At 41.3% G+C, this 22,150-nt stretch overlaps 1 protein-coding gene across 2 annotated transcripts; it reads right to left on the minus strand.

The window, feature by feature from the left end:
• Nucleotides 1–12,149: 12,149 nt before the first annotated feature.
• On the minus strand, nucleotides 12,150–20,564 carry LOC143102048 (uncharacterized). Of its 2 annotated transcripts, XM_076265414.1 has the most exons (9): nucleotides 20,461–20,564; nucleotides 19,365–19,963; nucleotides 18,784–18,885; nucleotides 18,578–18,661; nucleotides 17,281–17,336; nucleotides 14,617–14,687; nucleotides 13,840–14,349; nucleotides 12,992–13,050; nucleotides 12,150–12,900 (listed from the first exon to the last, which is right to left on the minus strand). In XM_076265414.1, exons 2-9 carry the CDS (start codon nucleotides 19,956–19,958, stop codon nucleotides 12,442–12,444), a joined length of 1,935 nt encoding a protein of 644 aa, XP_076121529.1. In that variant the 5' UTR covers nucleotides 19,959–19,963; nucleotides 20,461–20,564; the 3' UTR covers nucleotides 12,150–12,441. The 2 variants fall into 2 exon arrangements, with proteins under 2 accessions (XP_076121529.1, XP_076121528.1); XM_076265413.1 differs by having other exon boundaries at nucleotides 19,365–20,558.
• Between the last annotated feature and the right edge of the window lie 1,586 nt (nucleotides 20,565–22,150).

The raw sequence follows: 22,150 nt of genomic DNA on the forward strand, positions 1-22,150 counted from the left end.
TGTGTGTGCGTGTGTTTTATTATAAGTAATAAGTGGCCCTCTTATCTCAAAATGTGCAATTTCAAACAAAAAAAATGCAATTTTATTTCACTGTGCGAGAGCAAGAAAGTTTGTTGTGTGACAGTCCTCACCCAGCTGTAATTACCGAAGCCATGAAACATTTTCAAACTCTTCCCTGCACTCCTCATGTCTCTCCCATCACCGCACATCAAAAACAACCGACCGAAAGACAGGGCCCGCAGCGGAGCGCTTGATACAGTACATGAGTGTGTGATGTGACGGACTATAGAGAGGCAAGAGGAATGTCGTATGTGATTTGAATAAATGAGCAGCTGATAAGGATTTAAAAGGATCGATGAGCTCTTATTCTAATAGGCCTTTACATTGTTCTGGCCCTAAGTTTTCTCCATTAAAGAACACTGGGGCTATAATTGAATTCAGGACTCAAAAGACTGCTCATATGAAAAAACATTAACATTGAGGGGGGGGGGGGGTGAGAATGGGGAGGTAAAGGGGAGTGGGGGGAGTGGGGGGTCTGGGATAGGGGAATATTAAACTCCCCGAATACGACTGTGGACGTTTAAGAGTAATAGTCATAGTGGTCTTCATAATACCAGAGGCCGGGGAGGATGAGGCTGCAGTAATTGCATTGCTGTGACGGTGGCAGCAGTAAAGGCTGCCACAGAGTAGCTATTAAGCAAGTACTAGTAATTATAGAGATGGCAGCAGCCGTGGTGGCGGTTTGTGTGGCGATGGCAGGTCCAGTCGCCGTGGCGACGGAGGCAGCTGCACCAGAGAGCGGCGGCAGGAGCAGCAGCAACAGCAGCATCCATGGTGTAGCAGCATCCTGCACCGGTGCAGCCCTGGCTGTCTCTACCGCTCCCTAATCACAAGCTCCTCGGCAAACTGCCCCATCACACACACACACACACACACACACACACACACACACACACACACAACCTGTCACCACATTCCAGTCCCTTAAGCAGGGTCCTGCCTGATTAACGGTGCATGAAGAGAAGAAAGGGGTGGATAAAAAAAAAGGCGATAAAAGAACAGGAGGGAAAGCGAGGGGCGATAGCGTATGTTCAAAGTCAAAAGGAGAGAGGGTGGAGGAAGGAGGAGAAGACAGATAGAGTCTCAGTGAGGAGCCGGAATTGAGAGGGTTGCGGCGAACGAGGAGCTGTCATGATAAAGCTGACGTGTGCGCTGTGATCATGGACGCCTATGGAACTTTATGGGCATGGCTGACATCTCCATGTTTCATGGTCTTGATATCCTGCAGTAGCTGTGCTGCCAGGTGAGAAAGACATCTACAGCAGCTCTTAATGCAAATCAACAGTAGTGCCAGGAACATACATGCACACACATATGTGGCCTGCTGTGTGCACTACACACATTCATGCCTTATATAAAGCTGCTTGCAACTTTGACCACAGAATCCTATCTAACAAATCCCGTAATGGCTTGATCAATATTCCCAAAGCCATGCAAATGAAGCCAATAGTCGATAGCACCTCATGCTCACACTCCTTGACATGCAATTGATCGCAGCAGGTCAGCCCCTCTGAAACCAGTCCACATGGCCAACACAAACCATAGTGCACCCATCAAAGCAACATCACCCAATTCCCACATCCGCTGGGGAGGTCACCATACTCTTGGCACTTCCCCTCCTCAGAACACATCAAGGGTTGAACTTTACCACAAAGAAACACTCATTGTCTCGATCTTTTGTTCAGTTGCTTTAACATAAAATACATAGTGACCATCAAAAATCTACATTCACTTACAGACACACACACAAAATATACGGTTTATACTCTCGGTAAATTTGACAAGATTTGGAAGGTTGATGAGATTGACAGATTGCAACATTTGGCTCACAGAAGCATCGGGTGGAGGGTGAACAGGAGAGAGGGCCAATGTTTTCATTCTTACCTTGTGTATTGCCAGCCAAAATCTCATCCTTGCCTCTCAGAGCTAGCATGGTGGTGTGGCCTGGGATGCCGCTCTTCCTCTCATAGCCTCAGACAGAGGGTGGACTGACAAAACCACACAAGGAGGGGGAAAGAGTGACACAGAGGAAAAGCATATGGAACACATGTACTACGCCAACACATTAAAGGCATGCTTCAAACATTTAAGGGGTACAGGCTGTAGGCTATGCAGAAAAGGTGAAGCAGTGATTCAACTATTGGAAATGAAGCCGTTTACTACAATGATGCCAATTAGTAGGGTGGGCCTACTTCACAATAATGCGATCCCAAGCCACTGGCCATCTAAAAACACAAATGCTGACGTCTTAAATAGCTTTCTAAATGACACATTGACAATACTGTTTCTTGGATAGAAATGAACTAGTAGTTACCTCGAGGGTAACCCTCCAGTTTCATATGTAGCCTAATGCTCTGTTATCCATATTGATAACATGTTTGCACTAAGTATTACAATTAGTAATGCTTTTGGTTAATGGTTAACTATTAGCCACATAAATAGTTCATAGCAAACTTTTCAATAACAATTCTTCGTCTCATGAATACTTACAGTTGCTGAGGGAAAGCAAAGTAGCTCAGCTGTTGAGTCTCAAGTGATTTGAGATGCACGTGAGGGTTTTGGTGTTTCAGATGTTCTTTTGCAGCGCGGGTAATCCGAAGCCTCCCCTTCTATATTCAATCGCTTTGTAGTCGCAAGTCTGGAAAAGAGGAATAATGTAACACTCTTGGCGTTGGCTTTTTTTAACGTGTCTGAAGGACAAGAGCCCTATACCACTGTTGAGACTATGATTAGTAAGAGGCCAGCTTGTGCTTGGTACATGAAGCCTATACCACCATGTAGCCCTAAGACGTTTGTGGACAGTTGTTGCATATTATGGAGCAGAATTAAAATTGTCAGTGACTGATAACCCACCTATGAATCACCCTAGATATAATGAATAGTTGGTTTTCATTTTCGCGCTACCATTAGTGGGTAAGTAAGTCACAGGTGTGCATTTAATCTCTTTAGCCTAATTAATTTTCTACCTGCACCTATCTACACTCTGCACTACATAGCAAGAGAAGTAAAATCAGTGATGTGAAACATTTTCCCAACCAGTTAGACTGATAAATGATGTTTTCTAAACAAGAATTTACAAATTTCTCTCTCTAAGCCCTCCCCCCAACTAAGACTTCACAGAGCAAGTTCAGAAGGAGTATGATGAATGCATTTGAGCAATACTAATTATTCATATGCATTTCTCAGTACTGTACATTTGCATGTGCAGAGTGAGATTATGCAAATGGATCCATTCAGCAAAGGGATGTTAAAGTGCATACTTTGGGTAAATAAATGATAAATTAAAACACTCTGATTACCATTTAACTGTTTCTATGGTGCAACAGATTGCACTGATCAGCATATTGCATATTCCATGTTTAATACTTCGATAACCAGTTTCGATAAGAGTTTTCAGTTTCAGTTTTTCAGAAATCAAGTCTTTAGGAATTTCTTCAGATAACAATGCATGCAGACAGTGCAGTAACCTGTATAACAATTATTATGAGTGGGTGCTCAGTTAATACAGCAATGCTATAGGACCATATTTGGGAGAAATGTACACTATACATCTTGCCTTGCACCTTGAACCATTATGGTATTCACTTTGCAAATGCTACCACATCTGGCACTCCCCAAAGGCAACATTAAAACAGGTTCATCAGATTCAAACACAAACTCTCTCTCTCACTCACACACACACACACACACACACACACTAGAGATGTCCGATAATATCGGCCCACCGATATTATCGGCCCGATATTAGCATAAAAATGTAATATCTGTTAATATCGTTATCGGATTTTTTTGCCTTAAAACCGATAAAATAATGCGTGTAACACCCAAATAGTGCCTATGCGCTCCTGAAGCGTTTACCGGCGCACAGATGATGACCTCATCAAGCTGCGTCTTGAAGCATACAAACAAGCGTGGATGGCTGCAGTAACAAACTTGCTCGCTCTGTTTCAACATTATGTCTGTGGTTTGGAATTGGCCATGGCCGTCGTAGCCCCTTGAGTTGGCCGTGACGCCCCTTTGAAAATCAGAGGTTTACAGGCCACGGTGGCCTTGGTGCCCCCTTCTTTAAATATTCTGCTTTGCGTCCTACTAATAGCGATATATATACCTATGGCCAAATTACGCAGTGGAGAAAGTGACAGCGCAAGAAAGTGCGTCCAAATTAACCCATTCTTCTCAGTTGAACTACTCGCGAAGTAGCCTACTCATCACACAGACATCACAAGTATCACATGAAAGAGCTTTTTCTCAGCTTTTAAACGATGTTAGCCGCTAATTGCTGTGGTGAACGGTTCGCGAGAAAAGTAAATAATATCATTCAATCATAAATTCTACTGAAGGTTTTGCGTCCATCTCCCTACCCATTCATCTCGGTGGAATACTTCAGAACCCTTCGTTTAACATATGACAAACCATATATCAGAATAAACAGCAGACCTTACCGAACAGAAAGGTGTAAATCAGTCCCCTGTACAGTTAGCCGTTCCAGACTAATCACGTTTTGAATTTGCAGTAAATTTCAACATACATGGATGTCTCCATATTTGGGATTTAAGTTTTACACTGTTTAAATTGTTCCACATTATTTCCTAACGGGCCAAATACAAAACAAATATTATAAATGTCGCCTAGATATCGGTAAATCAGAGGACAGCTGACTGTAAGAGTTTGTGAAAGTAGCCTTAATGATCACAAAATGCTAAGCATGCATCTAGGCTATTTGAGTTTCTTAAAGCTGAGCTGTGCTTAAATTGTTCAATACATGATTTCATAACAGGCCAAATATAAAATAAATGTTAAATATAGCCTAGATATCTGAAAATATTAGATGATCAGATGATTTACAGTTATATGTAATATGTCATGTTTTATGTTTTTGTATACAGTGATGCAGGTCTACTGCAGTGAATACAACTTTGATCATTTTTATAGCCTACTACTGTATAGTTAACTTTGGCCTTTGTGCCCCCCACCAAATATGCCCAACTGAAGGCCAAGTGGCCTTGCCCCTAAAATGGTGAAATTCCAAGCCTGATTGTGGGTATGGCCCGTTATGTACTTCACCTCAAGCCTGAAGTATTTTTTGTAGCTCAAACAAATGTTTTCAAAATTGTGCAGTATAGTTGCTTGCCACATTGTAATTGACTCATATTTGTGCATTCATTCAATTAAGGTGATTGAGTTTTAGTTAAAGAAACAGTTCATGAAGCATCCTACAAATGCAGGCTCATTTAACACAGAAAAAGGGTAGCCTGTCATACACTATGCCTGTTATTTTAGTTGGCTTTACATTCTGCTATGTTGCACATAGTTGTTCAGGTACAATGTTTTATCATTTGTGAAGAAGTCAAATTTGCCCTATTTGTTGTGGGCATTGACAAGATTATCTCAGGGAGAGTGTAATCCAAACTGTTGTTTGAGACAATTAAAAAAAAAAAAATAAACATGGCACTTTTTCCCTAAATTAAGTTGAAGTATTTTTCTTATTTTGCACAGACAATGTTAACATTTGGAAAGCCTTGTTGCATTCAAGAATGCATCCAGTGGGGCATCACAATAACATTAAGCATGTTGTGTTAATTCCACAACAGGAGATATGTGATGTTACCTAAATTAGTTTTGAGGAAAAATAACCCACATATCGACATCGGTATCGGCTGATATCGGAATCGAAATTTGAGAGTTGGACAATATCGGCATATCGGATATCGGCAAAAAAGCCAATATCGGACATCCCTAACACACACCTAAACCATCTGCCATCTCTCCAAAAACAAGCCATATTTTGAAAGACAACATTTTGTCTGTATAGAATTTCCCGAATGAAATTGTGGATTTGAGTGCCAGATAGCCTGTAACACGCTGTGGATCATGTTTTACTTGTAATCCAGATGAGGGTCAAAATGAAGTACTGACTGTCAGCTAGAAATCCTATTTGCCTACATGTAATTCTCTCTATAGGCTACTGTTCCTCTCCAACACACCTCCCAATCCCCCTAGACCATCATAGTGTACATCGCACAAATGCATGAGTCACAAGGAAAGGGGAGCTAAGAATGTCCACTAAACGAGCGTCTGTAAATGTCAGAGCCAGACCCCTGAGCTCTACAGCATGTCAAGCAGAGGACAGGAGAGAGGGATGAACTCTTCTTTTTACACACTGACTCTTTATTAAGTCTCTGGGGTGCAGGGGCCACGGTCTTGGGGTGAGGGTGACAGAGCAGAACGAGCAAGGCCTCTCGGTGGCGTGGGGAATGGGGGTTGGGGGTATAGATGGGGGATGGTGGTATAGGGGGGCATCGCCGGTAAACACAACTCTGGTTGCCACCACCTCTGCTTCTGAACTGAGAGGTCAGGAAGCTCTTGCCACAAGTCAGCCAGCAGACAATATGGATGTCTCAGGCCAGATAATCCCTTAAGGCTTCCTAAAATTAATACATTATTAAGAGGACAGGCTTATTGTATGGTGGTAATTACACAAATTAATTTAAGAGACAGGTCTTGTTGCTAAAAATTGGTTTGTGTAAAGCTAGTGTTTAAGGCTCCGTGGCCATAATCAAACTCCGAGGTGGAGTATTTCCATTTGATTGCAGATTTTAGACAGAGCATATTACTATGAGTCGGATGAGTAGAATGTAGCTAAAAAACAGACTCCCTACTACATCTCTATAAATGATTCAATTTGCGGAGACTTTGTAAAACTGGATCATGGTCAGTTTTAACTATATTTTCTCTTTACATCTATTTCTATTAAGGAAATATTTGTGTCCTCACATACAGTTAATCAAATAAGTAAAATTGGAAAACAAAAACATTTGTTATAACTTGTCAAATAATCACTTACTAGTTACTTAAACAGATTGTGCCTGCATTGCTACGGACCTTCAACACCCTAAACCACAGACATGTTCATGTCATAAAAGAATATTTTTTTCATAAGATATATACTTATATATAAATAAGATCCATGATTGATATGATATAATTTCTTTCACTGCTTTAATGTCATCGGAGAACAAAGCTAAATCATTTATCACGAGCTGACAGTATGTGTAGTTGACACTCATTTAGGCCACAGAGGAAGCAAAACGTTTCACCATGCTCCGCAGCTCCATCACACCTTGACAGGCTCTTCGACCTGTGGGAGCCTCTCTGTGGTGCGCAGGATGCTAAAGTGTCTCTACTCAGGGTCAGTGTGAGATAGGCACTCAGTGGCGAGCAAGGGTTGCCCAGGGTGGGCCGTGACCAAATTCCCAGGTGGATCCTGCTAGCCTCTCCCTGGCGGTAACCTTGACCAAAGTGGCGCTCGGGCTATAAATCCAGAGCTTGTCAGGCAAATGATATGAGACTTAATCAGAAAAAAGGGGTCAAACGTACGCTTGCGTTTTGATAGATGGGGGAGATGGATAGGGTGTGCAAGGCAGAGCTTCAGCAGCAGTACACATACACCTCACACACATACACACACATACACCCCTCTCTCTCTCACACACACACACACACACACACACACACACACACACACACACACACACACATCACAATATCCACCCAGAAAACTCTCGTAAAGATCCTGCCCATCTCCGTTCCAGATCCGTGTCAAAGTCCACTGCTAGCAGGCTATCTGACTGACACCCTCCGCACAGCTGCCACAAATGAGATGCAGTACAGTTCTTGCTGCATGTCGATGCATTTCGGTGCAATAACAACGTGTGTGCGCCCCGGATAAGCCGCAGGGAGAGGTAGGCGGAAAAGGCCAACCACACACTGACACCTCGCACACACAGCGTTGTGCATTAGCAGAAGTGTCTAGGACTGCACTGAGTGGGAGAGTGGGTGGGGGAGAGTAGAGGGGATAAAAATTATACATCCAGGAGAAAAGTGTTAGTGCCCATGTTCATCACGCTATGGAGAGATATATAGGTTATATAAGTCTATTAAAGCAATAGCAAATGGGCGAAATTGCATTCAGAGATAACCTGATACAACATATAAATTCTCTCACATAGTTAGGCTATGAAATAAAGCTGGGGTTTTTTTTGCAAGATAATAGTGTTTTTTTTAATTGTCCACCATTCACCTCATTCAACCACACACATATAAATACAGGAACATGAACACACAGGGACATACAGCGGTGTACTGATATTTATACACTTGTGTATGTAAATGATCACTGTGCATACAAACAAGGTGATGACAGAGAGAAAGTCAGTGTTGGAATACTGATGTACTCACCCAATTGATTATGGAGTAAGAGCAGTTTTAAAGGTTTTCAGGACGATGGGGCAATAGTATTACAATAATAAAAAAAATAAAACTGAGTCAAAAGACAGTGGTGTTGAGTCCTTAATTCTTGATAGTAAAATCCCATTAAAATTGAGTATTAGAAAAAGTATTAAAATCAGGTTTAGTCCGATAGGAAATGATCAAAAAGTCCCAAATTACAATGTTGTTTTAGCTATAGCATTTCAGTTCAATCCCCCATACAAAGAGTAATTCCTCAAGGGAAAAAAGCTAAATCCAATTTTATCCTCCACGCACCACACCACAATTCATTCAAAAAGCTCTTCTGCCAAAGTCTTCAGACAGTGTGGAGGAGATGCATAAAATTCTCCTTCAAGATAAAAGGGCAATGTGAACAGAGATGGAGGTGAAAGCATGAATTTGTGACTTGCTCTTCGTAGCTGTGTATAGTACTATTGCTATGTATGACACACACACAAAAACGCATACATACACACACACAGCCACACACGCCTAGAAATTTCAAGTCCAAGTTTTTTGGTTTGTGTTGTGTTGAATTACCTACTGCCCTGCACTAACAATTTCACTTCACGACAGTTTAAGCCCCATATTGCTGAACATTATACAGAAAATAATTCACCTGCACCACGTCATGCCACTCGTAAAATTAAACAATAAATTCTTACAAGAATAATTAAGATATAAAATTAGAACCTTTGAGAGCAACCATGACCCTGCAGAAAACTGCTCCAGCTGTCATTTCACCTTAAAATAAAGTGTGAAATGATCAGGGTTCCAACAGGAGAAATAAGCCAGATGCTTGAATAATTGTTGAATGGTAAGTGGAAAATATGGAGGGAAAAAAAGTGAAATAAATCAATGGATGAACCATTGATTTATCTTTATGAGGCAGAGGGAGTGGGGGTGGGGGCTACAACAGCAGCAAGGGTAGAGAGGAGCTTGAAAAGAGAAAGTGAGGAAGGATAAATGAAAAAACAAAATCCTCTGAAAGGTAAAAGAATTGTGGTGAGCGTCTTTAGTTCGTTCTATTTGAGTGCTTGTGTGTGTGTGTTGAAGGGTGAGACGATGGATGAACAGAAAGCGGAAGGGAGAGAGAGATGTATGCACAGACAGGTGATCGACCAGTGGAATGAAGATGGGCTATGCAAGAAATTAGCACCAGAAACTGTGCTACAGGATACGTTTCACAGGCATCGTCAGATTGCACCGGTTCCGTTGTTAGTGTCACAGAATTTTCCAGGAATTGTTTCTCATTATTCTGCTATTTCATTGATTCACCAGATGTTTTACAATTAGTTATTTTTGGGAATCTCATAAAGGACACCATAGCATATATGCTTTTAAATGACAGAGAGGCAGCTGACAGACAAGGCAACAGCTAAACTTTGGATACACCAACAATAGCACAGACAGAGGGACAAAAAAATGACTCACTCATAAAAATGCCTCTCTGAAATGAAAAAGAGGTGCAGGTAGAGCAGACTTTGTGGCTGTTCGCATGGCGCTAAAGAGGCAAAAGAGGTGTTTACAATGGCTCAACGGAGACATGGACGTTGGAGGATGAGTGGAATGTAAAAAAGGTGAGGTGATCGGAGAGAGCCATCAAACGAGCAGGTTTCAGATGGAGCCCCCCCTTCTCTGTTCAGCAGTTTAGAGTATGTTTGGTCATGTGTCATATATGCAGATAACACACACACACACACACATGTAGGGATATAGGCGCACACACACACACACACACACACACGCAGACAAGCAGACACACAGTCCGAGAGACAGACACAGAACACTGAATAACCTACCTATAAATACAACAAAGAGTCCCCCAAATTAGAGATGCATAAGATGAAGGGAGAGAAAAAAGAAGAAAAAAAGGGAAAAGAAGAGGGGAAAAAAGGTGAGAAAATAGAAAATAATCACTGAGGTTGGTGGTTTCTGTTGTTGTTCACAGAAAAAAGGATTCGGTACTGTTAGCCTACTGGTGGATTTAAAAGCAGTAAAAGTTGGTGGGTGGAGGAAGTGACAGATGCAATGAGAGCTGGTGATGGGGAAAGGTGGCTGCACAGAAGGGGAGAAGAGAAACCAGGATGGACAGGGAGGATGGAGGAGGAAAGGGTGAATGGATGAGGGAAATAAAAAAGGGGGGGAAAACGTAGAAGAAATATCCCCTCTCTTTCCCTCCTGACTGTTGCTCATAAATACAAGAAATTGTAGACAAGGTAAATGGAGAAGTAGATGGCAAGGCAGAGAACGGAGAGAGCAAGCAAATGAAAAGACAAAGCACCTCCCAACACCACGATGAGGAAGAAGAAGAACACAAAGCGAAAGAAAAACACGAATACTCCAGCGGCCTCCGTTTTTTCCTTGTCTCTGTGAGCTGGGGGGGGAGTGGTGGCGGTTGCCAGCAGTTCCCCCACTCTGTCTGTCTTCCACCTTGCTTGGCTTCACCAAAAGAGGGCTTCCCATCCAAATGGAAGAGCAAAAAGGAGAAAGAAAAAAGGGGAAAAAAGCCCACCTCTCCTGATTCAACTATGGTATCTCACATGCCACAGCTGGGCAGGACATAGTGCCGGGTAGCATCAGTGCGGCTCTCTCTGAAAGACACACGGCTCTGCCACTCAGACTCCCTGCCTGGTGAGGAGAGGATCCTGAACTGAGACCGCCTCTCCCTCCCATCCCAGAGAAAGGAGGGAGGTGGGTCTTCTCTCAACATTAGTATGCACTGAGAGAATGGTGGGGAGAGGAGGAGGAGGAGGAGGAGGTAGGGGAGAGAGCATGTGTGCAACTGTCTTTCCAGCAAACGTTGAGGAAAGTGTGAATTCCAATGTAGAGCATGGCTCCCTCTACAGGTTGCGATACAACATGGCCACGTGGAGATGAGCAGATCACTAGGAGTCAGATCGAGCCCACTGGTTTCATTATCCAATCACAAGGTGCATATTTGACCACTAAAGTGCAACACTCTCTGTGAATAGTCCACAAGGCAATGAACAAGACTGCCTGAAGCATTTGGGCTTAAGTGTTTGATTAATGTGTTCACAGTCAGGTGTTCGTTGCAAGTGGAGGGGGCTTATGATCAAATACATGAAATAAATATCAACTGTATCAATCCTCTTAGATAAAAAAAAAAAAATGCAGAGTCTCTGGCAGGCCCAAGTCATATCTTGTATATCTTATACTCGTTGCTTGTATCATACGGTATAGTTGTGTAACCTTGAAATTGGGCAGTCACAAAATGTGGTAAAATTAGGCAAGGTTGATTATGCTGAAATTCAGTCCAGAAATAAAGTTTAACCCTTTTTGTAAGGACAGTACCGGTACTTTGCACGATGTTATCCGCATACTTGGATGCTGGTAAAGATAAATTGACACACATTTGACTCTTCATCTCAGAAAAACTATGTGAGGAAAAGGTGTAAAAAAGACATCTTGATTTTCCTCACCCCTACAGCCTCCGGACTAAATACATATTTACAGTACTTGTAATGATTGAGGCAACACTAAGAAGGTCATTCAGCTTTGTTTTCCTTGCAAAAATGAGCTTGGAAAAACTTGCAGATATAGTCTTTTGTAACGCTAATGCATATATAGCATTTGCAGGCATGACCAACTACTGTCAGAACTGAGACTGTTCAGAGTTTGTCTACGGTCTCAGTTCATGGCGCTACTCCCCTGTAAGTGAATGTAAATGCCTTCACTTCATTGACAAATTTGGCTGCACATAAAACAACCATAGTTAGCACATGGAGTTGAAAGAAATAAAGGAAATATGCTATGTGGATAATCTTGTGGGACATAATAAACACTGACAGGGTTTGGCATGTGGTATAATTGCCGTCTTTATTTAGACTTCATTTGCAACAATTAAACTTATATCTGACTTATCACTGACTTGAACATGGATGTCAGTTTTTTAGTGAAATCAGCCAACTTCAGAATGACACTTTAACTTCAGGCAGAGCTTTTTAACATCAGGCAGAGCTATAAAAACGACTCCCAAACCAAAATCACAGTCCAGCACATACCAACATTTCTACACTCCAAAAGATCAACAAAAATGCAAGGCAGGGGTGCTCAAAACACAAAAGACCTGAACCAATGAGTATCATTTGGCTAATCAACCAGTGAAGAACCAAAGAGCCACTTCAGATACAGGGGTCTAGAAAAGGGCCCAAAGCGGGTATAGATGTCCTGGGCACACACAGCAAAGAAAAACTTACAACCTGCTTGAATGTCGGTCAGCCTGTAGGTCATGGGCAAAGTCTCCGCCCGGACAACTCCAATATTCTTCCAGGCCAATCGCTGAGGAGCCAGGGAGGTGGTCACTGGACAGGCAAACAGGTGGTAACTGTGCACACGTTCAAGGGCTGCACGGTCCTCCACAGGCATGCTCCAAGTGAGCTCCACAGCCTTCTGATTGGTCAGGCAGATCGAAAGCACAGGCTGACCAGGGACAGGGGTCCAGAGGGCATCATGGGGCAGCTGGCTCAGGCAAAGCAGTGAGGCAAGACGTGGGAGGGAGGGAGGCGGATTGATGGCAAAGGAAGATTTCCAGTTGCCAGGCCTAGAAACCTAAGGATGAGTAAATGGAGTAAGTGAAAACAAAAGAAAAAAAAATAATGGAAGAACAGAAAAAAATACCAGTCTTTTTATCATTCCTTACCTTTAAATGGGTGAAAGCATCCACCGAATCGCTCTCCTCTGGTTCAATGTAGTATTTCCCTGAAAGCAATGGGGCAACAAAAGTGACTGGAGCACAGACACAATTTTTCCAGCCATTTTTTCTCCTCCCCACAGGACATTGGATACAAGGATACAAGGAAGTTTATTGTCACATGCATATAGTTACTGGAAGTAAGAAATGCAGTGGAATTATGTCTGGTGTCAGCCTATTTGTGCATTTATGGGGGGGGGGGGGTAAAAAGTGCAGTAGAAGAGGGGTTTAGTAGATTAAGTGGCAAGGGCTGCATAAGAAAGGTGGGGGAGGATTGGGATTGGGGGGGGGGCACCAACAAGCAGCACCCAAGAGCAACAGGGGCAAGGAAAAACTCCCTTACCAAGGAAGAAACCTTGGTGGGCCTTTCTTGTTTTGGTGCCTGTAGTCATACGACTAAACACCTTTCAACCACCGTTTGCTCTTAAAGCAACACAACTAATTGGTCTTTATACCAATCATCATCAATTTTAGCACTAAGGCGTAATGGTACCCTGCTAAGTTGAAAAACTGCTGTACCATGCGGGAGCATGACCTGTATGCAGTGCACTTACATACAGTAGTGCAATACCAGGCGTTATCTGGCATTGGATTCAAGGATTTTTTATTTGTCACATACATAGAGTTACTGTTGTAAAACATGTAGTGAAATGGCTTTTAACTGCTCAACTTTCTTGTGCATAGGTGTCTAATTATAAGGATAAAGAAATACAAACTTAGAAGGAATTTAATAAATAGAATGGGGGGGGGGCGGGTAAAAGTTCAGTGTGTGTAAGTGTATAAGACCATCATCTCACCTTCATGAGAATCATTAGCACCATCACCACCACCGTCACTATCACAAATGTTGTCATCTCGGTCTCCTGGTGGGTGAACAGTGGGAGACATCAGAGTCCCTGTGACGGCCGGAGCAGCGAGCCCTCCAGATAACGGTGCAGCAGTGGTGGGGTACAGAACAGGCGTCACAGAACCAGGGCCGGCATGGGAGAAACCGAAGCGGGGATAAGTGTCTGGTCTCTGGGCTGCCTGGGCAGTGGCCTGGAGCAGCAGCTGAGAAGCGGGAAAGGAATCGGCGGCCATGACAGCGAGAGAACTGAGAACATTCTGGGCGTTGTGGGGGTGCCCTGCGAGCGTGTCCTGTTGATACTGTCCATGTCCCCCGGGTTGGTCGGAGCAGCTGTGACTGGGAGGACATGTGACTGGCTGTACCATGCAGGGTTGAGGTGCCGGTCTAACTGAGAAGGGAAAGTTACCTGTAGCACTGTACATTGGGAGGTTCGGAGTTGTGAGGTGGGAATCAAGGACATCTGAGAGACAAGAAGGGAGGGACAAGGAATGAGTGAAGGCGGGTAGGAAGAATAATGATTTAAAAGAATTGTTAAAAGTGAAATTATGAAAGGCTAACGAGGTCCTATCAATAAATTCAGTTACCACTTCCTCCCCTTTAGAGGTGCAGCACTGGGAAATGATTCTGTTCAAATAATAGTAACCCTTATCATTAAGCAATTCTGTGATGTAATCAATCAAAAATAGTGACACGATACTGCAATGACAAACACAACATGGGTGCAAACCTTTAGAGTTTGTCTGGCAACTGCTCTGTTCAGCTGGCAAACCACCAGGCTTCTCGGGATTACTTACATCACTACAAGTGGAAAGACAGAGGGAAAGAGACTTGAAGACAAGCAACAATGCAACGACGTAATCAGGCATTGCCAATACGTCATAAATTAGGCTAATATAGCTATTGTATGTATGTATTAAGCATCAAAATATAATTTGTTAAATCATAACACAGTACTATATGTTACATGGCTTGTAATGTATTGCCACTAGGAAGGTTTTGGTTTAAGCTTTTAAATTACATATTAATATTTATTCACAAAAACTGTGGCAGTGAAACTTGTGTGAGAATACCTTCTCATTGCATTACTGGGAGAGTATAAAATTAAATAATTAAAACATAATAATTGAAACAATTTCTTGTTTATGGTAACCTGAGTGCAATGAAACTTAGAACCTTGGTGAACAGTTCAAGCAGTTGTTGATACACAGCAAGCCAAAATGTTCCAGATTTGGCACCTTGTGTGTATGGTTCAGTACCTTCTGTAAGAGAGCAACTCTGAATCTGAAACGCTCCCCCTTGCATTTCTGCACACTTGACTTGTAATCTGCGAATCTCCTTCGCATTTGTCTGGTGTTAGGGGAATTCTCCATCAGAGCTACTCTTGCATGACTCTTTTGTCAAGTTTCCAAGGTCACATCCATCTAGTTTGACTGACTTTGACTGTACTTCCCCAAGCAAATTATGTAAATACCCTCCACACCAATATTTTGCAGAGATGACATCTGCTCCCCCAGACAATGCTTTCTTGCCATTAACATGCTGTGTGAGTGCAATTGTTTTGTGGCCCATTCTACCCTAAACACAACAGGTGTTATCATGCTGTCTGCAGAGGATTAATTAATCCCAGTCATTCCAACAGCTTGGATGAAAAAATCCCTGGCAGAATCTAGGTTTGGGGATTCTCCTCTGCTGAATTCCCTTAACATGCTTTATGGGAAATCAACAGTTTTTGTCACCATCTGAAGTTTGCATTCATAGTTTACTTTGCCCATTCAACATTCTGTGCACAAAGAAAATGCCTAGCAAGCAAGGACCTTTTCTGATTAAGCCATACCCAATTTAAAGGATCTCCATTAAGTTTATTGTATTGATTTATGTTCATGTTTTTTAGAAATATTTGGTATTGTGTCTAAAGCAACTTACAATGTCATCAATAAACATTACATTAACACTCAAATTAACAGTTTATATAGCAAAATCCTACAGCCTAAATACACTAATGTTATTAAAAGACTAAATAGCATTTACCAGAACAATAACAATAACCATAAAGTATACAAACCACAACTCTGTAAGGAAAAATTAATTAGTTAGAAACCAGGTGAAGAAGTATTTAGACACTTCTGAAGATCCCAAAGCTATCACTAGAATAAAGAACATTAGGTAAATCATTCCATCAACAAGGAATCACAGAAGAAAAGAGTCTTGACTGGGACCTCTTAGGCGGGGATAACATTGGCCAGCGGCAAGCAGCAGCAAAAACGCAACGCTCAGACTATAATAAGTTCTGTCTCGTTCAAAAGCAACACAAACGGTTTGCCTAAACTGACAATTGAATATGCTCACGTTGCGCTTTGAAAGTTGAACCAAGTTCAACGCCCAGCTCGTTTAACGCTAGCGTTACGCCAGCGCTGCCACCGTTCCGCTGCCGAACCATAGAGAACAATAGGAAACCTGCCGATTGTCGCTGGTCAGCGTGATCCCGCCTTAGTGTTGATGGCTGACATAGCAGACACTCATCAGAGGGCGACAGTGGGTGAGGGGGGACTGAGAGCTGGTATACGGTGAAGATCCTGTAAGTGACCTATAGTCCAGATTGAGAGATTTTAATTTAATTATGGGTTCTATAGGAAGCCAATGAAGAGTAACTGACAGAGGAGTTGCATGTGGCTTCTTTGTCTGATTAAAGACCAGATGTGCCACTGCATTCTACATCATCTGTAAGGGTGTCACTATGAAAGCAGGTAGGCAATGCATTGCAATAGTCTGATTTGGACAAAATCATGCCCTGCATAATATGTTGTGTGGCATATTGTGTTAGATAAGGTCTGATCTTCCAAATATTGTATAGGCTAAACCGATGTAACTTTGTGACTGAGACTGCATGCTCAGAGAAATATACACTAGGGCTGTAAAAACAGCTAGCTTATTTATTGTACAAATTATCAAATCAAATTGAACTTCAATTCATGGACAAACAATGATGTCTCAGGTTTTTTGACCTAAAACGCATCTGGGATATTTCTACATGTAAACATGAAATAAAAGACTGCTTCTCAAATCTCAATTTAGGAATGGGTCTGGGAGAATGGGTCTGGGAGAATGGGTCTGGGAACCCTTCATTCACTTCCGACGTACAGCAAACGCATCTTTCTTGTAAACAAAAGTTTTAAATGCAGTTGTTGTGGATACTATGAATAAGGATGCGGACTAAATAAACACAGAGTGTGGACTTTGTATTCATTTTGTAATGGAGCAATGTTTGAAGCAAATTTTTGTCTGAAAAGGGAACATAAGTCAGGCATTATACTAGCCAGTCAGAAGGAGGCAGAGTCTAAATTATGGGCAGAAGGTTACTTCAGACATAATCCCTGCAGCCGGAGCAACAAACCTTGGTCCTTGGGTAGGTGTGGATGCAGTGGCTGGAGTGGATAGAGGTGTAGGCTCCTGAAAAGCAAAAAAATAAAAAAATATATTAATTTAACCAAAGTATACACTGTTACTGTTGTTGTTAGATAGGTACAACCCCAAATCAGAAAAAAGTTGGGACGATGTGTAAAATGCAAATCTAATAATAATAATAATATTAATAAGCTTTATTTGTATAGCACCTTTCATACACAGAATGCAGCTCAAATTGCTTTACATTTGGAGCATGTAACACAATAATAGAGTCAGTCAGTCATTATTAATCACTTTCACTTTTCTTCATTGCTGTGGCCGTTTATGATCCAATCAGCAACATATCCGAAATATAAATAGAGTGGGATAATATACAAGTCTTGTAAACCCATATTTAGCAGCAAAAAGGATTTAGAGAACATATCAAATGTTGAAAATGAACATTTGGACTATTTCATGGAAAATATCATTTTCTTTTTTGATGTCAGCAACATGTTTTAAAAAAATTGGCACATGGAATGTTTACCACTGTGGCTTCACCTCTTCATTTAACAAAATTCTGTAAATGTTTAGGAACTGAGGAGACCAGTTGCTAGAGTTTTAAGAATGAAATGTTGTCCCGTTACTGTCCGATATAGGATTTCAGTTGCTCAACAGTATTCTTAGTCATGTTTTTCATTCAATTATGCACCTGATTTGACAAATCTGAACTGCAGACAGGCCATTTTAGCACCTCGACTCTTCCTCTATGGAGAAATACTGTTTAAATATGTGCAGAATTAATTTTGCATTTGTTCCCCAAACACTTCATAATTTCATGTTAAGCATTAAAATTACATGGTTTCATCATTTGTTCACAGGTTTACACAAAGTGATGAATACCCCTACATCTTTACTTCTAAGAGACCATGCCTCTCTAGAATGCTCTTTTTTATACCTAATTGGTTTGCCAGTTAAATTAGTTGTGAAACATTCCTTTTTTTGTTTTCTTTATCATTACACAACTTTCCCAGCATTTTGTTACCCCCGTCCCAACTTATTTTGAAACATGTTGCTGGTATCAAATTCAAAATTAACATATACTTTCCATGAAATAGTCAAATTTGTCATTTTCAACATTTGATATGTTGTCTGTGTCCTTTTTGCAACTAAATATGAGTGTAAGAGATTTGCAGATTATTATTCTGTTTTTATTCACACTTTACACAACGTCCCAACCTTTTCTATTTTGGGGTTGTAGTACTGGTAGTAGTAGTAATAATAATAGCAGTAGTAGTAGTAATTACATTAGCATCAACCATAGACACATTCCTGGAGATCAAGTCCTCTTTAGCCATTTGGAGCTCTCTGGATAGCTTATGTATCTGTGTCTAAAACATTTTGAGGGGAAAAAAACAAACAAAGATGCAGATTAATTAAAAGATGAATCCTTGAATACACGGTACATGTGCATATGTGTGATTGTACTCAGAGGCAAAGGAACTCCCCCAACCTGTTCTTTAATGGCCATTTCAATCTTCATCATCCTGCCATAAAGCTCCTGAAGATTTTTCTCAAACACAGTTAAGTGCTCTGCCACCACAAGCTTAACCACCTGTATGAATGCCAGATGACAACACACAGAGAGACTTTCACTAAAATATAGGCTACTGCTCAAAAAAATTAAGGGAACACTTCAATCATACACTGGATCGGTACTCTGACACTGTTTGGTTCTGAGCATAAGTAAATCTTTTGAGGCGAGTGTTTTATTTTGCGAGAACTGTCAGCCTTTCTGTGAATGTAGTTTGAGAATTGAGAAAAGGGTGGAAGGTCAAAAAATGTGTTTTAACAATTATTGAATACTGTAAGTGTTCCCTTAATTTCTTTGAGCAGTGTATATCCATGTCACATCATCATATTGCATTACTATTTAGTAATAACAACCCTTAGAAAAAACTCCTATGCTTCTCTGTAGGTATCACTCTCTTATAGAGTGGTCTCAAAGACATTTCAATACAATTTTAAAACATTTCAATCATACAATCTGAAATAATGAGTTGTACTATCCTCCTTCACCATGAGCAGACATACCTTCTCTAAACGCATCCATGGTTCATTTGCAGTCTCATTTATCTTAAATTCCAATTTAGTTTCTAACAGGTCACCCTCTTCCTTGGCACTTTCTATTCCATGGCCTCCAGTGTCATGCACATCCTTGTCATCCTTGTTGGGTGCCATCAGCACTGGGCCTGGCTGTTTGATGGGAGCTATTCTGATTTTCTTAAGCATTTCAATTTTCACAAGCAGTGCAGAGTATGTGCTTTCTTCCTCTGACTCCACTGTTACTGGCTGGCTTTCATTTGAGAAATGAGGTGTGAATGGAGGAACGTCTGCATCAATCATCGGCTCCTCTTCTGATATCGGAGCATATGTGTGCAACAATGGAACAGATGATGGTATTTGAGGATCATGACTGACTGAATCTGTAGACTGGTTACTCGCTGTGGCTTCAGGTGTGTTTGCTAGACATTCTTTTTCTGGTGCCCAAATCTTTTCAGAGGGTTTTGAGACTGGATAAGGTGTGAAGTCAGAAAGGACCTTGCGCAGTTGCTTCAGATGATGCCTGTTAATTTCTATTGTTTTTTTAGCGTTCGGAATTTCTTTATTTAATCCCCTTGGGTCCATCCTGACTGAGAACGTGATAGAGAAATGTGGGTGAAGTGATTTTGTTGCACGGACAACTTTATTTAAGAAAAAAATTAACCTGATCCGGAACTGCTACTAACACAACTTTTACTAGGCTAGTTGGGTACAAGTTCTGGTTCAAGTCCCCTAAACTTAACTTGAATGTCGTCTAGGAAAAGCTGCTGCATAGCAAGGCTGGTGTTTATCACCAAAAAATAGCCCATATGATTGAGGATGAGATTAAGACTAGCCTACTAGCATAAATGCTACGACTGAAATGTCTAAAGCCATGTGAGGCACAACATCTAGAATTCCCAGTACAGGACTATTTGGCTTCTGGAAGGTTGTTGTAGGCTACTTTAATTTTAGACAGACAGCCACTTATCTCACAAGGAACTCAGTTAGCTAACGTTATCGATTATGCAAGGTTAAAAGTTTGACCAAGACCATGTGTTTGCAATGTAGCCTAGCACTTCAATATTTGTGAGCGTGAAAGACTTACGAGACCCAAGACTTCAAGAAGTTAGCAACTAGTTCGCTCTGATGCAGTAAACTCACTCTCCTCCTGATATGAGTTGATAGAGCAGGGACCTCTCTCCATTTACAGTAGACAGGCAAATATCGCCACTTAGTGGCCTGGAGTATAAATCATTAAATTACAGCTGGGCCCTTGACGAACATAGATTTTCTTCCAAGCTGCCTGGGCGCTGTAACACTATAACCTCCTACCCCCAAAACGAAAGCCCTCTCACTCTCCCTTTTCCAACTACACTTGATAGCCTACATATAATACATGACATCAGTGGAATGAATACTGTTGATTAAATAAACTAGATGTGTTCTACTACTATGACCACCTGCTTGTCCCCTTTGGAACTGTGGCTGCAAATGCTCTGTGTGTAGGCTATAGGCCTACTCATTAGTGCCATCCTGCCATTTCTTACGTTCTTAAGTTGTTTTGACTCCTACTTCTGACCCATAAATAGTTATGTTATAATGCAGTTTTAGTTTTTAGAATTTAAGGTGGTTGCCATATTCTGTTAACATCTCCTGATAATAGGCTAAACAAATCATAATCTTACATGTATTACTTTTGTTTGTTCAGGACCATGTACAGTTTATACATAAATATTGCCATTTGATGCATTGTACCAGAGTAAGCCTTATAGGCTAATTTACATGCAAGTCCATGGCAGGTTATCCTTACTTACTCTTGAAGAAGGAAGGTAAAAGGCGAAATTGGGTTCCTGTTGGGTTCACCTAATTAGTAAGTACAGTATAAGTTTGATAGTTTATATAGCACATGTTTTATGCACACAGTGCAACCCAAAGCACTCCAATTATTAGAGTAGAGATGCACCTAGGGTAATGTGGAGTTAACGTGGTGTTGAATTGTCTCATGACTTATTGCAGACATATTTATAAGGATCAGTTCATCTGATTTTTCTTTTCTTCTGACACCTAACTTGTAGAAGGTTATGAGTGAATTTCACAAGAACAGATGCAAATAAACACGATGATGTGGTGTAAGTCGTGGCTACTGTGTCAATACCATGTTCTGATCCAATTGCCAGGGATCATTTTCCGAATCCACCCAATCTCTCTCTCCCTCTCCTGTCCTTCTGCATTGTTCTCCTATCTAAATAAAGACAAAAGCTAAAAAAAAGAAGAAATCCCATGGTCTTTTTAATTGGCTAAATATAACCTCAGAGAGTTGCAATAACTTGTGTGCCGTCGCCACATTTGATTCCTACGTTTTGCCTGCATGGATGCGCATCTAAATAATATGCAAGATGCAACAACCATTTCTAAGAGGCCTAAACAGGGTAATTCCTGGCATTAGTACTAGCATATGAATGCATTATTTATGTTGTAAGACATGTGAAAGAAATGAATGACACAGGCTTGCACAAATTCATCATTTAAAATAAAACTTTTCACTTTCGCTATCATTGCAAGAATAGGTTACAATACGGAAAATGTTTCAAAGTTCCCTTTGAGTCTGATCGGCTCCAAAAATGTATGGGATTTCCTTAGCCTGTGCTACACCTTTCCAACAAGTTTTGTGAGAATTGTGAGCTTTTGCGATATTGTTGCCACCCCTACCTCACCGCAGTAGGGTCAGAGAGGGTTAAAGCGGAGCTAGTACAGTAATCAAGGATCTTTGGTAGGGTGCAGCAAATGGAAGCTTT

The sequence above is a fragment of the Alosa pseudoharengus genome, unplaced genomic scaffold (assembly GCF_046254945.1).
Source record: "Alosa pseudoharengus isolate Yale_2024_CS ecotype anadromous, Long Island Sound unplaced genomic scaffold, YU_APseudo_1.1 YU_APseudo_1.1_scf_4, whole genome shotgun sequence".
NCBI lineage: Eukaryota > Metazoa > Chordata > Actinopteri > Clupeiformes > Clupeidae > Alosa > Alosa pseudoharengus.